The sequence below is a fragment of the Nothobranchius furzeri genome, chromosome 2 (assembly GCF_043380555.1).
Source record: "Nothobranchius furzeri strain GRZ-AD chromosome 2, NfurGRZ-RIMD1, whole genome shotgun sequence".
Taxonomy (NCBI): Eukaryota; Metazoa; Chordata; class Actinopteri; order Cyprinodontiformes; family Nothobranchiidae; genus Nothobranchius; species Nothobranchius furzeri.
This window is the reverse complement of record NC_091742.1, coordinates 101851047-101866149: the sequence shown is the minus strand read 5'-3', so window position 1 is coordinate 101866149 and position 15103 is coordinate 101851047. Positions and strand designations below refer to the sequence as shown.

Sequence of the window (15103 nt, the reverse complement as noted above, 5' to 3'; positions counted from 1 at the left end):
AAGGACCTGCACACTGTAAACATTCCAACACAGGTCAGTTCATTAAGCCAGTCAGTAACAAGTTTCCTATATAAGGAACACAGCAGGTCGCATCGAGTCACTGACTAGTGTCAGAGTCTTTACAGCAATCCTCATACTAAGCAAGCATGCAGCGACAGTGGAGAGGAAAACTCCCTTTTAACAGGAAGAAACCTCCAGAGAATCCTGGCTCAGTATAAGCAGCCATCCTCCACGACTCACTGGGGATGGAGAAGACAGAGCGCACACACACACACACACACACACACACACACACACACACACACACACACACACACACACACACACACACACACACATGCACACGCACACACACAAGTAATGTGTCTACAGTTACATTGTGATTTCTTAGTAAATATTCTATTAGGTGAGAGATAAACTTTATTGTGGATCTATAATTAAACGGATAAACTAGTAGTAGCACATCCAACGTCAAAGAGAGTAAAGTGTTATTATCAAAGTGGTTAGCAGCAGTGTGCTAGCCGATGGCCCCCTCCATGAGGCCACCATGTAACCAGGTAAAGTTATAAACCACTAGTGAACAACCAGTGACCAGGTACATTCATAAATAACTAGTAACCAGTAAGTGGTGACCAGCACACACACAACTGTCTGTTTTTGTAAAGGTGGAAGGTCTGAAATAAAAATAATTGTTGCAGCTGTTACCAGGGACCCCCCTCCTTCTGTGTGTGTGTGTTGGGGGGGGGGGGGGGGGTCCAGGTCACAGAGTATCAGGCTATTTTAGGGACATGCTTTTATTTCCTGAACACACACTGAGTGTGCCAGGCGGCTTGGTGATTGAAGTTAGTCAGATAGTTTCCATCTGAGGCTGTGTGTGTGTGTGTGTGTGTGTGTGTGTGTGTGTGTGTGTGTGTGATGATTTGGGATGATTGACGAGCAGCTGATATTCTGATGGGTTGATTTTTGTTTCAGGGTCAGATTTCTGCTGACCTTTGACCTTCAGTAGTGGAAGCAGCTTATCAGACAGACCCATGCCTGACACTGTCCAGGTGCATTGTGGGATATGTAGGAGGAGTTTCTGCAGCCTGGATTTAGTGTGTTCGGGTTTTAATCTGTTCAGTTTCAGCAGCAGTCTGAAGGAGACACACTGTCCTGCTGTCTCACACACACACTCACCTGCAGCCTCGGAGCTGGAGTGGGAGGAGCTTTGTCACACCTGTCTCTACCTGCAGATAATCAGTTCAGGATGTCCATCCTGGAGCGGCTGGAGCAGATGGAGCGCAGGATGGCAGAGATGGCTGCACGCGACCACCACCACCCTCCTCCTCCTCATCCTCCTCAGCAGCGCGGCAGCCAGCTGGCCACGCCCCCTCCTCCTCCCACTCCTGAAGACCACCAACAGGTGAGATTAAACCCTGAGTGGATTCACTGCACCTGGAGATGCTTCTGCTGGTACGAGACCTCCTGGACCACAGCTGGAGGTCCAGGAGGTCTCTGAGCAGGAGTGGGGACATGCTCTTGGGGGGTAGAACGTCCTCAGCTTAAAGGTATGTGAGGAGATGAGCTTCTGACGGAGCCAGCACTCAGGCTGAGCCTCCTGTAGCCGCTAGGCTCCGCCCCCGTCTGGCTGATGTCATGGGAACTTGGCAGATGGAGTCCTGGAGCTAAAATAGTCGCTCAGTGACGCAGACGCGCTACGGGCTGTTGTCCTCAGCTGGGTCAGGTCCAGATCAGAGGGACAAGGGTAGGCCTCCAGGGTTCAGGGACGGGGTCTGGGTCAGGTCCAAATGAGGGGTCCGCTAGCAGCTGGGTGGATGTGAGGTCATCTGAGAGTCTCCACCCACTCTGTGTCTCATGGGGGGGTGAACCTGCTTAGTACCTGGAGTTCTGACCCAGCTACCAGCTCATGCCCCAGTCTCACCTTTACACTGTGTGTGTGTGTGTGTGCGTGCTTGTGCGTGTGTGTGTGTGTGTGTGTGTGTGTGTGTGTGTGTGTGTGTGTGTGTGTGTGTGTGTGTGTGTGTGTGTGTCAGTCCTCTCAGTGGTTTGAGAGGAGGATAGTAGGGGTGTGTGAGAGGATGATGGGAGGAGCACGATGGGGGCCAGGAGGAGGAGGGAGGCTTCATCACTCAGCTCGCCACCGTGGGATGACCCTGCTCCACCTGGCTGCTGCTCAGGGATACACACACCTGATACACACCCTCATGCACTGGAGGTAAGCACACACACACACACTCACACACACACACACACACACACACATACACACCTGATAACCACCTGTCAGTTGTGCTCACTCAAGTTGTTTCTTTTTCTTTTGTGTGTGTGTGTGTGTGTGTGTGTGTGTGTGTGCGTGCGCGTGTGCGTGTGTGTGTGTGTGTGTGTGTGTGTGTGTGTGTGTGTGTGTGCAGAAGTGTGAATAGTGACAGTCTGGACCTGGAACAGGAAGTGGATCCTCTAAACGTAGATCACTTCTCCTGCACTCCTCTGGTAAACACACACACACGCACACACACACACACACACACACTGAGGAGTTTGTGGGGTCTTATATAATGACCTGTTAGACGTCTCGTTAGAAGTGTGTTCAGTATGAGGTGAATGTCCTGGGCGTCAAACCGGCAACCTACTGCCTACGAGACAGACTCCTGGCCCCGGAGTCACCGTCGCCCCTAGCAACACAGTGAAACAGCAGAACCTAGCTTGCCCATGTCAGGTTTCAGGCTGTAGTAAAACCATGCTGTCCACCTCTAGTGGTTGCCAGGGAAACCGTGTGTGTGTGTGTGTGTGTGTGTGTGCAGATGTGGGCGTGTGCTCTGGGCCACCAGAGGGCAGCAGAGCTCCTGTACGGCTGGAACAGTCTGGCTCTGGGGATCCCCGACTCTCTGGGCCGCCTGCCGCTCGCCGTGGCCCGGTCCAGAGGACACACCCGCCTGGCTACGGTTCTGGAGGAGCTACACACACAACGTGCACTCAGGGTGGCTCGGGACACACACACCCCCCAGCCGCCTCCATCCCCAGCGTCTGCCAGCCCGGATACAGGTACCACACACACACACACACCTGCTGCTGTCACATACCTGCATTCCTGCTCTCTGATTGGCTGTTACCCTCTCCTCCAACAGGTCTCAGCTCCTCCAGCAGCCTGCCCTCCCCCAGCGATCCCTCCTCCCCCTCTCCAAGCTCCGCCTACTCTAGTGGCCCCACCCCAATGGACACCTCCCCCTCTTCTCCTTCGTCTGTTTCTTCTTCCGTCTCGCTGCCCATGTCCCCACCCTCCCCCTCCTCCTTCCCATCAGTGTCTGTGTGGGAGGCGGAGCCAAACCCAGCCTTGAGTACAGGTAAGTCAGGTGCTTTTCCTGACTCTAGATTCCTGGTCAGAGTCTGACCTCTGACCTTTGACCCAGGTCTGACCGCTGGTGGCTCCAGAGACCCCTCCCTCTACCTCATGGACTTTGAGAACACGCTCACATCAGGTGGGCGGAGACCTCACCCAGGTGCCACGCTGGAGGAGCACCTGCTGAGCTACAGTGAGAATGCTGAGAACGAAGGAGAAGAGGAGTACCTGGAGGAGGAGGTGCTGCAGGTAACAGCTGTTGTCACGGTGACGCCTCACAGGCTGTACACCTGGTGTCTGACAGGCCCGTTGCCTTGGCTACCTCCTTCAGGTGGACATGGCCGCTCTGGCTGAACAGATCATCGAGGCGACTCCAGAGCGAATCAAACAGGAAGACTTCCCCAGGGGGGCGGAGTCTCCCCTCAGAGAAAGGCGGGACAACCCAGCCATTCAGGACACCTGGTTGGCTGCCTACCTGGAGATGGTCGACTGCCACACAGACCCCCCGCCCAGGTCAGACCTGGCGTTTCCATAGAAACTGGAGGTTGCATCAGCAAGCCGGTCTGAGGTGTGGGTGTTTGTGTTTCAGGCGGGTGTGCCCCCCCTCTCCTCTCAGTGCTCTGGCTCTCCAGAGGCTCCGCCCTCCCTCGTCTGCAGCGTGGGCGGAGTTTCTGAATGCTTCAGCCAATGGGAAGATGGAGAGGGACTTTGCTCTTCTGACTCTGACTGACGGGGAGCAGAGGGAGCTGTATGAGGCCGCCAGGATCATCCAGAACGCCTTCAGGAGGTACAAGGTAGGACCTCTCTGTAGGAGCTCCACGGCTCTTCATCTGTCCGTGTCGTAAACTGAGCAGGGCTTTCAGGGGCGGGCTAGGACTGAGCGCTGATTGGCTGTGGTTAGGTGGAGTAGATGGAGTAGATCATATTTCAAGCTCCAGCAGATACCTGATGCCAGCGTTTGAGTGAGGAACACAAGTATTTGAACACCTTGTGATTTTGCAGGTTCTCCCTCTTAGAGATCATGGAGGGGTCTGAAATCCACACAGTTCCCGCTGTGAGAGACAGAACTCGTGTGATTTGTAAGGAGTGTGTTTGTTTTGCACTGCTGGACATACGTATCTGAACACCTGAGAATCAGCAAGAACTCTGGCTCTCAAAGACCTGCTACTCTGAAGTCCACCTCTACTCCACCTAGTCATCTTCATTAGCAGCACCTGTCTGAGCTCTTTAAAGACACCTGTCCACCCCACAGTCAGTCACACTCCAACCACTACCATGGGCAAGACCAAGGAGCTGTCAGAAGACACCAGGGACAAAACCGTGGACCTCCACAAGACTGGAAAGGGCTCCGGGGAAATGGCCAATCAGCTTAGGGAAAGCAGGTCACCTGTTGGAGCGACTGTCAGAAAATGGAAGAGGCTGAAGACGACTGTCGGTCTCCCTCGGACTGGGCTCCTTGCAAGATCTCATCTGGTGGGGCATCACTGATGATGAGAAAGGTGAGGAACCAGCCCAGAACGACACGGGAGGAGCTGGTCAGTGACTTGAGGAGAGCTGGGACCACAGGTTCAAAGGTCACTGTTGTAGAACACCACGCCGTCGTGGTTTCAAATCTCGCATTGCACGAAAGGTTCCCCTGCTCAAGTCATCACACGTCCAGGCCCGTCTGCCAGCGACCATCTGGATGGTCCAGAGGAGGCATGGGAGAGAGTCATGTGGTCAGAGACCAAAGTAGAACGTTTTGGTCTAAACTCGGCGTGTTTGGAGGAAAAAGGAGGAGTCGCATCCAAAGAGCACCTTCCCTACTGTGAAGCATGGGGGTGGAAACATCATGCTTTGGGGGTGCTTTCTGCGAAGGGGACAGGACGACTGCACTGTATCAAGGAGAGGATGAATGGGGCCGTGTGTTGTGACATTTGGAGCAACAACCTCCTTCCCTCGGTCAGGGATGGGTCGTGGCTGGGTCTTCCAGCATGCCAGTGACCCGAAGCACACAGCCAGGATAACCAGGGGGCGGTTCCGTCAGAAGCACATCACGGTTCTGGAGTGGCCTAGCCAGTCTCCAGACCTAAACCCAATCAAAACTCTTTGGAGGGAGCTGAAACTCCGTGTTGCTCAGCACCAGCCCAGAACCTGACAGATCCAGAGGAGAGTGGGCCAAAATCCCTGCTGCAGTGAGGGCAAACCTGGTCAAGAACTACAGGAAACGTTGGATCTCTGCAGCTGCACACAAAGGATTACTACTGACTTTCTCAGGTGTTCAAGTACTCATGTGCAGCAGTGCAACACAAACAAGTTCCTTACAAATCACACGAGTTCTGTCTCTCACAGCGGGAACCTCCATGATCTCTAAGAGGGAGAACCTGCAAAATCACAAGGTGTTCAAATACTGATGTTCCTCACTGTATGTGTGAAAGTAAAGGGCCAGGACTTCTGACCTATCAGAAGGTAGCTCAGCGGGAGGGCGTAGCCCTTCACCTGTTCAATCAGGTAACGTTAAAAGGATGCTTAAGGAGCTTAAGGTGAGCGGGAGACATATCTGAAGGACATTTGCCAGCTCTTCAGATGTTTATCATGTTGGACTGTGGACGTGAGCCTTGTAGTGGACCAACTATTCAGTGGAGGACGTTAGTTGGACGTAGAAGACCGGTTTTGGTCCTGTCAGTGATATGAGGTTTGACACAAGTCCGTACTGTGTCTACAGTTACGATGGTGTCCTTGATTAGCATAGATCTCCACTGCTACAGGAGTCCTGCAGTGTTTCTCAACGCCACGGAACCTCGCCTTGATGTCTTGGCCCCGCCCTGGTTGCCTAGGAGATACGTCATCGGGACCCACCAAGGCGTGTTCCAATGTTCTACCCAGGCGCGTGTTCTCCGTTTGTTAGCCGTTTAGCTAGCTGAGCGAGGATACACGGGAGGTGTTGTGTAGCCTAGCCTTGGTCAAAAATTACCCAGAATACACCGCTGTGTTTTCAAAAGGACGGCGGATCAGAAGCCGGCAGCTACTTCGGGGCAAAGTTCAAGTTTAAAAGTAAATCAACTAATTTAAAATGTTTATTTTAGATCTAAAGAAGTTATCTGTGGTTGGTTAGTAGCTTAGTAGCTGCAGCTTCGGTGGCTAGCGGGTAGAAACTCGCTTACATGTTTAATTTAACTAATATGTTCACTATTTAAACAGTAAAAGACTCTGTATACATTTAAAGGCCTGGGACGATTACAAATTTAGCTGGATGATATTTTGGGACTACGTCTCTCACCTAGACAGGGAACGCCTTGGGATTCCCCGGAAGAGCTGGCCCAAGTGGCCGGGGAGAGAAGAAGAAGAAAACATCATGTCTATAGCGCCTCTCAAGATAAAAGCCACGAGGCGCTTCACAAAAACAAAACATGTAAAAATATAAAAAAGCATTTACAAAATGTTTAAAAATATATTTAAAATGAGCAAAAATAGACGATTGTGATTAAAAATGTTAATAAAGAGAGAGAGTGAACAGGAAAGAGGGAAACCAGTGGATCCTGAGGAAGGTGGAATAGGTGGGGAGAGCCGAATAAAGAGAGAGAGGTGAAGAAGGTCATACAAAAGCCAGCTTGAACAAGTGAGTCTTCAGCTGCTTTTTAAAGGAGACCACTGAGTCCACTGATCTCAGGCTCAGGGGGAGAGAGGTCCAGAGTCTGGGGGCCACAGCAGCAGATGATCTGTCACCTTTGACCTTTAGCCTGGTGCTGCACAACCAGTAGGCTTTGATCACTGGACCTCAGGGACCTGCTGGGGGTGTAGGGACTAAGAAGATCACCAATGTAAGATGGTGCTTGTCCATGTAAGGCCCTATAGACCAGAACCAGGATCTAGAAATGAACCCTGAAGGTGACTGGCAGCCAGTGAAGCTGGAGGAGAAGCGGGGTGATGTGGGTGTGTTTGGAGGACTTGGTCAGAAGCCGAGCACAGGCGTTCTGAACCACCTGTAGACGGTTCAGGGAGGTTCTGCTCAGACACGTGAAAAGAGAGTTACAGTAGTCTAAGCGTGAGGAGATGAAGGTGTGGAGAACTGTCTCAAGTTCAGAGCGGGACAGAATGGGACTCAGCTTAGCAACGTTCCTGAGATGGAAGAAGGAAGAGCCAACAAGAGAACTGACATGAGAATCCAGGGTGAGAGCTGGGTCAAAGGTCACGCCAAGATTCCTGACAGAAGGTTTGGTGTGGGAAGCAAGCTGACCAAGAGAGTCTCTGACTTTGGGAACCAGCTTGTCTGGGGCACAGATGAGGATCTCAGTCTTATCTTCATTCAGCTGAAGAAAGCTCCCACCATCCAGGTTTTGATAGAGTCTAAGCAGGTGTGTAACAGCTGCAGCTTAGACATCTCATGGGGCTTAAAGGAGATGTACAGTTGGATGTCATCTGCATAAAGATGGTAGGAGATTCCTTTGAAGGAGCTCAGGATGTGCTGAAGAGGAAGCAGATAGAGGAGGAAGAGTAGAGGCCCCAGCACAGAACCTTGTGGGACACCGTGGGTAAGAGAGGTGGTGGAGGACCTAAACTTGGAGACGGCCACAGAAAAGGAGCGCTCAGAGAGATGAGAGGAGAACCACTCCAGAGCAGATCCTGATAGGCCTACCCAGTCTCTCAGCCTCTCCAGTAGCAGGTGATGGTCAACAGTGTCAAAGGCTGCAGTCAGGTCCAGCAGGACCAGAACAGAACAGTCCCCTGCATCACTACGGGTCAGAAGGTCATTAGAGACCCTAAGAAGAGCTGTTTCAGTAGAATGAGCTCCATGAAAACCTGACTGGAAGCTATCATAGATGTTATGTTCATCAAGAGCAGCTGTGAGTTGTTTAGCCACAACCTTTTCCAAGATCTTGGAGATGAACGGAAGTTTAGAGATGGGTCTGAAGCTGCTATGGAGAGAGGGGTCCAGACTCTGTGTTTTAAGAAGCGGGTGGATTACAGCGTTCTTAAAGTAAGCAGGGACCTGACCAGAGACCAGAGAAGCATTAATTATAGAGAGCACGCTGGGACCGATGGACTGAAAAGCACTTTTAAACAAAGATGAGGGTAAGATGTGGAGGGGGCATGCAGAGGTCTTCATAGAGTTAACTAGTTTGGTTAACTCAGGCAAAGAAACCGGAGCAAAGCTATCTAGGATGATGGGCCTGGTTGGAGTCGGGAGAGGCGGCGATAAGGCTGAAGGAGAGATGCTAGATCTAACCTTATTGACTTTGTCCACAAAGAAAGACAGAAAGTTCTCACAGTCTGCAACAGAGTGGATGGAGGCTGTAGGAGAGGCAGGAGAGACGATGCTGCTGATGGTGTTAAACAGCACCTTGGGGTTCCCTTTGCTCTGGGACACCAGGTTGGAGAAATAGGAAACCCTGGCGTCTCTGACTGCAGAGTTAAAGGATGTCAGAAGATCCTTTAGGTGCAGCAGATGGACGTGGAGATGGGTTTTCTTCCACAAACGCTCAATTTTTCTGCATTGGTGCTTCAGGCTGCGAAGGCTGTCATTAAACCAGGGAGTAGGGTTCTCTGTAGTGGTGTGCCTCTCTATCTGCCTCACGATTCGATCCGATTCCGATCATCTGCCTAATGATTCGATTTGAGTCTGAAATGCATCACGATTCTTCACACAAAAATGTTCATTACTTAATAAAAGCAGTAGAATAGTTTTCAATTTCTTTTTGATTTCAAAATCCCTGAAAAACAGAACTTTCATCTATTCACTATAGTGAGCAATAATGTTTAAAGTGTGCTGCCTATAATTACTTAAATAATATAAGAAATAATGTTTTCGGTAAAGCAGCTTTAAGATAGAATATTACTGAACCTAAAAATAGTAAACAAATACTGTGTTAAGTGATTCTTTCACATCCAGGATCCCAAAACAGAAATTAGCCCAGACATCCGATTTAAATGTAACGGGTACATCTTTGATTACTGGTAATGTTGGCCCTGTATCCCTGTCCGCCTTTTCTGGTTTAAACTGGCGCTAGGGCAACGCAGTGCAACTCTGCCCCCAGAAGTAATTATAACACCTCAAAACTTTATTGTCCTGCATAGACATAGACCGGGGTCGGCAGCCTGTTCCCATCAAAGAGCCATTATTACCCGTTTCCCACAGTAAAGAAAACACCGCAGCAGCCGCGGCGTTGTGGGCGGGGCCTACCCTCAGACAGCAGAGCGCTGCTTTAACAGATCACAACAGGTGACAGCAGCCGGTACCAGTCGCTCGTGTACGTCAAAGTTATCTTTCATAAGAAGATAATCAATAAAACGATTTATATAAAGTGGATCCAGAAGTTGTAGCCCGTCTCTGCCGACAATATTTAGATATGTTTCACCCTGTTGGTGGTTTTACTGAGCAGGCGCCACTTCTGTCATACGTTTCTTTTTAAAACATGTTTAGACTTTTCAGAATACAAATCCAGGCTCTGTCACGTTTGATTGTTGTAATTAGACTTTGTAGGTGGGGAAGGTCAGAAAAGGATCCGATCATTTTGTTTTTCCCTCATTTACAGTGACGGAGATAACGATGCAGTGCGCCTGGCTCTGGTGTTAATCAAGTTAAATTATGTCTCTTTGCAACAATTTTCACAAGAAAACAGAACAGTTAAAAGCAGGGCTTGTGTTGTGTTGACCGGACAGTTCCCGTATTTGACCGTTTATTTTGACGGAGAAAGAATAGAAAGAATTACCCCAACGCTTGCAGACGAACTGACACTTTATTCTACGCACATCGCAGATGTAGCTAAATCACTCAAGAAAAGATTCCCATCTGAACATCTGAGCTGGACACTGCTCAGCGCAGCTCGCTGTCAGCGTGTACTACATAAGGTCCACAGCGAGCTGAAGATGTGGAGAGGGGCTTGGAGCACGTCGCAGAACCAGAGCGCATGCGGGAAGATTCCTCCGACTGAAGCGAGAGTTTTCCAAACCCTGTCTTTCAGAGAGACTTGTCACTTAGAAAATGTTCCCTGATGATGAAACTTTGGCTGAATAGTGCTTGTTCCTGTCTCCAATGTGGCGACACATCCAGGAGCCGTCTGAGGAGAAGCCCAGAATCTCACATCCTCTTCAGCTCAGGAAGCGCCGATATGATTACGCACAAGCGTGACTCGTCAACCCGGTCTCACAGTAAGACCGGGTTGGAGCTGTTCAGGTTTACGCAGACAATCTTTACATTTAGAATTAGCATACAGATGTAAAATTAATGCAGTAAAATATAAAGCATTTTATTTAAATATCCATTCATTATTTTACAAGCACAGAGAGCCGCATCAGATGGATGGAAGAGCCGCATGCGGCAGACCCCTGACATAGACATAGGGAGAGAATCTCATTATGTCACGTTGCTGCATCGATGCAGAATCATGCACGGCTGAATCGCGATGCATCTTAGAATTGATCATTTTTCTCACCTCTAGTTCACTGCAGGAACTGATCTGGTTCTGACAGGACAGATGTTGTCCAGAATGGAGAGGCAGTGCTCGTTAAACTGAGAAGTTAAGGAATCTGGGTCGTTATCAGAAGAACAGGGTGGATCAGAAGCAGCAGAAACATTAGCTAGCTGTGCTCTCATTAAGAAACGAGAACTAACCATACGGCGAGCAGGAGGTGGGGAAGCAGAAACTGACAAGTTAAAGAAAATGCAATGGTGATCTGAAATATAAACGTCCTCAGGACAAACACTGTCAGCATTTAGACTCAGGGTAAAAACAAGGTCTAGAGTGTGTCCCCTGGTGTGAGTGGGGCCAGAAACATGCTGGGTACCATACCATACCATACCACCTTATTTATATCGCGCTTTCAACACGGCATTACAACCATACAAACCGCTGCACAAAAAACAAGCAAGAAAACACAAGTTAAAATAGTCAGGTAGATAGAAAATGTAAAAAGGAGCAAAGAAATAAAACAACAGACTATTAACAGTAAAAGCAAATAAAACCAGAATATAAAAACACAAAATTAAAATTAAATTGTCTAGGAGGGACAATGGATGAGCTAAGGAGTTAAGGAATTAGGGATCGAATGCGTAAGTGAAGTAGAGGGTAAAGCTGAAGGAGTCCATAAGGCTGGAGAAATTCATGGCAAAGAGATCAGAGGGATCATCAACGTGGATGTTAAAGTCACCAACAATCACCAGTCTGGACAGCTTCACAGTGGAGGATAGAAAGTCACTAAACTCCTGAAGGAAAGAACCGTTTGGACCAGGTGGACGATAGACCACAGCACAGTAGAACGGGTCCTTACGCCCGACTTTAATCAGCTGCAGTTCAAAGGAAGCAAAGTGACCAGAGGTTGTAGAGCTACATGGAAGATGGTCTCTGAAAACAACAGCTAGGCCTCCACCATGACCAGAACCCCGGGGCTGGCTAAGAAAAGAATAACCACTCGGGCAGAGTTCAATCACACCAGAATAATCAGATGTTTGCTGCCAAACTTCAGTCAGAAACAGAAAATCCAGGTTTTTAGACAGAATTAGATCATTGAGCAGGAAGGTCTTATTGTTACCAGAGCGGGTGTTTAATAGAGCCATGCTGAGTGAGGTGGAGGAATCAGAAACTACAGAAACAGCTGGAGTTAGTGGACGTAAATTAGCAGGTGGAAAAGAGGCGGGGTCATGGGAGAAAAGTTTGAAAAAGTGGCCGGTGACCGCGGCGAAGCCAAGCACAGGCGCCATCTTGTTACCGACCGGACAGAGAGGGAAGTCTGGGCCTCTCGACTGCTGCCCCCGCGACCCGACTCCGGATAAGTGGATGAAAATGGATGGATGAATACCAATACCATACCAATTTTATTTATATAGCACATTTAAACACGGCATGAGAGCCGACCAAAGTGCTGAACAAAACACACAATAAAAACAATCAAAAATAAAAACTAAATCCATTAAAATCAAGTAATCCAACCCTAAAAGGAAAGGTAGAAAGGGAATAAGTTAGACAGAATTAAAAGCCAGAGAATAAAAGTGAGTTTTTAAACGAGACTTAAAAAGGGAAAGAGAGGAAGAGAGTCTGATCGGGAGGGGCAAGTGGTTCCAGAGCTTCGGTGCACAAACTGAAAAGGCGCGCTCCCCGCGGGACTTACAGCGAGAGCTAGGGACATGTAGGAGGTGTTGGTCAGCTGATCGGAGGGATCTTGTAGGGACATATGGGTGAATGAGCTCAGACAAGTAGCCAGGTGCTAAGTTATTTAGGGATTTAAACACAAAAACCAGGATCTTAAACTCTATCCGGAGATGGATGGGGAGCCAATGAAGATTGGTGGATGGATGAATGGATGGTGGATGGATGAATGGATGGATTGTCTAACAAATTATTGATGATAAACAATATATCCTAATAATGCATAAATAGCCTTTACAATGCAACAGTTAAACCTTTATTTAACATTGGAATGTCCAGAACCAGCACTTCTGAATAAATAAATAAACAAAAATAAATAAATAAATAAAGATTTTCACTGTTGCAACAAAAACAATAAATAAAATATCCAGTGTCAACAACCAAAACTGCACTGCAATGCAATAAATAATAATAATATTAATAATAATAATAGAGGTGCACTTTTCTTAACCTCCTTATATTGAGTTCATTTTCATCTATCGTACGATTATTGATGAATTGATTATGGTCCCAGCCCTATACATATGAAACGTGCTGTGTAGGGTGCCGACATGTAGTAAGAACACGGTAGATGAGTATTTCTCTACTTTATTCACAGCTTGCTCAGAGGTCCCTCTCATCTTCATCATGGCTGCCTCTGTTCTTGCCTCACACGCGGTCCTGCTGCGCCACCTAGTGGTGCACGCAGCATTCCCCCTTCACTTGAACAGAGGACATGCCCAGCAAACGCAGCAGTGAACGGCAGGTTTAGTAAACGTCCATCACATACCTTCGCCCGTAACCAAATGAAATGACTTCCTCAGCACTCCAATGAATCATGTAGGCCGTACACGTTCTTTTACACCTGAATCTACTGGATTGCCCAATAGGAGAACACTCTGAATTAATCCAACTGCTTGTGAGTCATGTTTCCAGTTAGAACAGGTTCACTTTAACCACCAACACATTACTCGGCTCTAGCCTAACTCCCTAAACCACACAGCTCATGCTACAACTGGTTCATCCTTACCTGACGCCATTGGTGTAGGGGCCCTATCCGCCGTCTGGCAGCATTCTAGCTCTTTCTGTCACTGAGTACATACGTACTTTCTCTGTTTTAGAACAGATCCTGGTGGTGTATACTCAGTGAACCTGTCAGGCCTTCTTACTCTCACCATGTCTGCAGGCTTGAATGTTGGTTTCTTCGCTCCACGACGTTTGTCAGTGCATGCTTTAGACTTTTCTTGTTTCACCTTCACTGTCTGGTGAACTGCAACACATTTCAGATTTCTCTCTGGAATGGGAAAGATGTTCACCTCAGTCTTCATCCTCTTATTGTGCTAGCTCCGGCGGTGATACCCCAGTAGCAGTGTGTGGCGTCGTTCTGTAGCTCTGGAGGAGATCCGTCACTGCTGTTGGCCAATGGTGTTTCATATGTTCACCATGGTTTCCCTCTTTCTGCCGCACCATTGCACTGTGGATGGTACCATCTAGTACGCAGATGACACATACCCCTTTCTGGGAGAAAATCAGCAAATGTAATAATCCACTAATGTTATAACAAATGTCCACGAGGAAGCAGCAGTTTCAACAGGACCCACAGTGTCTAGAGCCACTTTCTCCCCAGGTCTTTTAGGCAGGTCAACAGGCTGGAGAGGAGCAGGAGCAGCGCCAGCAGACTTGTCATTCATCTGGCAAGTAGTACATGAAGCAATAGCCGACTGAACCCTGTCATCCAGCCGGGGCCACCAGTAGAGTTCACGAGTTCAGCCTCTGTTTCAGGTGAACAACAGCTTGATGTGTGCCATGCGCTAGATGGGTTAGAGTGGCACGCAGGGACAACGTAGCCTCATAACCAGGTCCTGGGACGCAGGCAGTTCATCTTTGATGGGGAAGTAACGTTATAAGAGAGGTCTGCATCCTTGTTGCACTTTGGTTGGTTCATGGCATTGAGAACAGCAGATGTGAAGGCAGCAACAGATAAGGCTGACTCAACAGTTGCCACCATATCAGGCTCCTCCACAGACGTAGGATCCACAGCGAGTGGCAACTGTGACAAGCAGCCTGGTTCTGACTGGTTCCCGAGTCGTAGGTGAAGCACAGGAGACGCGCTGACCAGCATGCAACTTCCAGCACAAACAGTGCCTTTGGCTGCGAGCAGCGCGGTCAGGGCCTGATGCTCAGTTCTTAGAGTGAAACGTCGGCCCCATAGGTGAGACCTCCACTTTCCCCACAGCCCATACCCATGCAAGTGCCTCCGTTTCCACGGATGAATAATTCCTTTCTGCGCCAGTAAGACTTCTGGATGCAAACGCCACCGGTCATTCAGCACCGTTTGGATGTAGTTGGGTCAGCACACCACCCAGTTCATAGTCGGAAGCATCTGTGGTGATAATGGTTGGGAGAGAGGGGTCAGAAAGAGCCAGCACTGGACTGTTGATCAGAAGCTGTTTTAGCTGCTTAAAGCTCTGATCAGCCCCCTCAGTCCATGCAAAGCCAGAGTCAATTCAATTCAATTCTAGTTTATTTATGTAGCGCCAAATCCCGACAAGAGTCGTCTCAAGGCACTTCACATAATAAACATTCCAATTCAGGTCAGTTCATTAAGCCAATCAGAAATAATGTTTCCTATATAAGGAACCCAGCAAACTGCATCAAGTCACTG

At 48.8% G+C, this 15103-nt stretch overlaps 1 protein-coding gene across 4 annotated transcripts in view; it reads left to right on the top strand.

Moving 5' to 3' along the window:
* camta2 (calmodulin binding transcription activator 2) overlaps positions 1–15103 on the top strand; it is a 64604-nt gene that overhangs the window by 31095 nt on the left and 18406 nt on the right. For 3 of the 4 annotated variants that reach the window (XM_054738578.2, XM_054738580.2, XM_054738577.2), the window contains exons 14-21: positions 1233–1402; positions 2034–2215; positions 2412–2490; positions 2802–3042; positions 3126–3341; positions 3408–3586; positions 3669–3850; positions 3927–4131. In XM_054738578.2, the coding sequence (XP_054594553.2) occupies positions 1233–1402; positions 2034–2215; positions 2412–2490; positions 2802–3042; positions 3126–3341; positions 3408–3586; positions 3669–3850; positions 3927–4131 (1454 nt within the window). The remainder of the gene's footprint in view (positions 1–1232; positions 1403–2033; positions 2216–2411; positions 2491–2801; positions 3043–3125; positions 3342–3407; positions 3587–3668; positions 3851–3926; positions 4132–15103) is intronic. The other variant, XM_054738579.2, reaches the window with a different exon arrangement.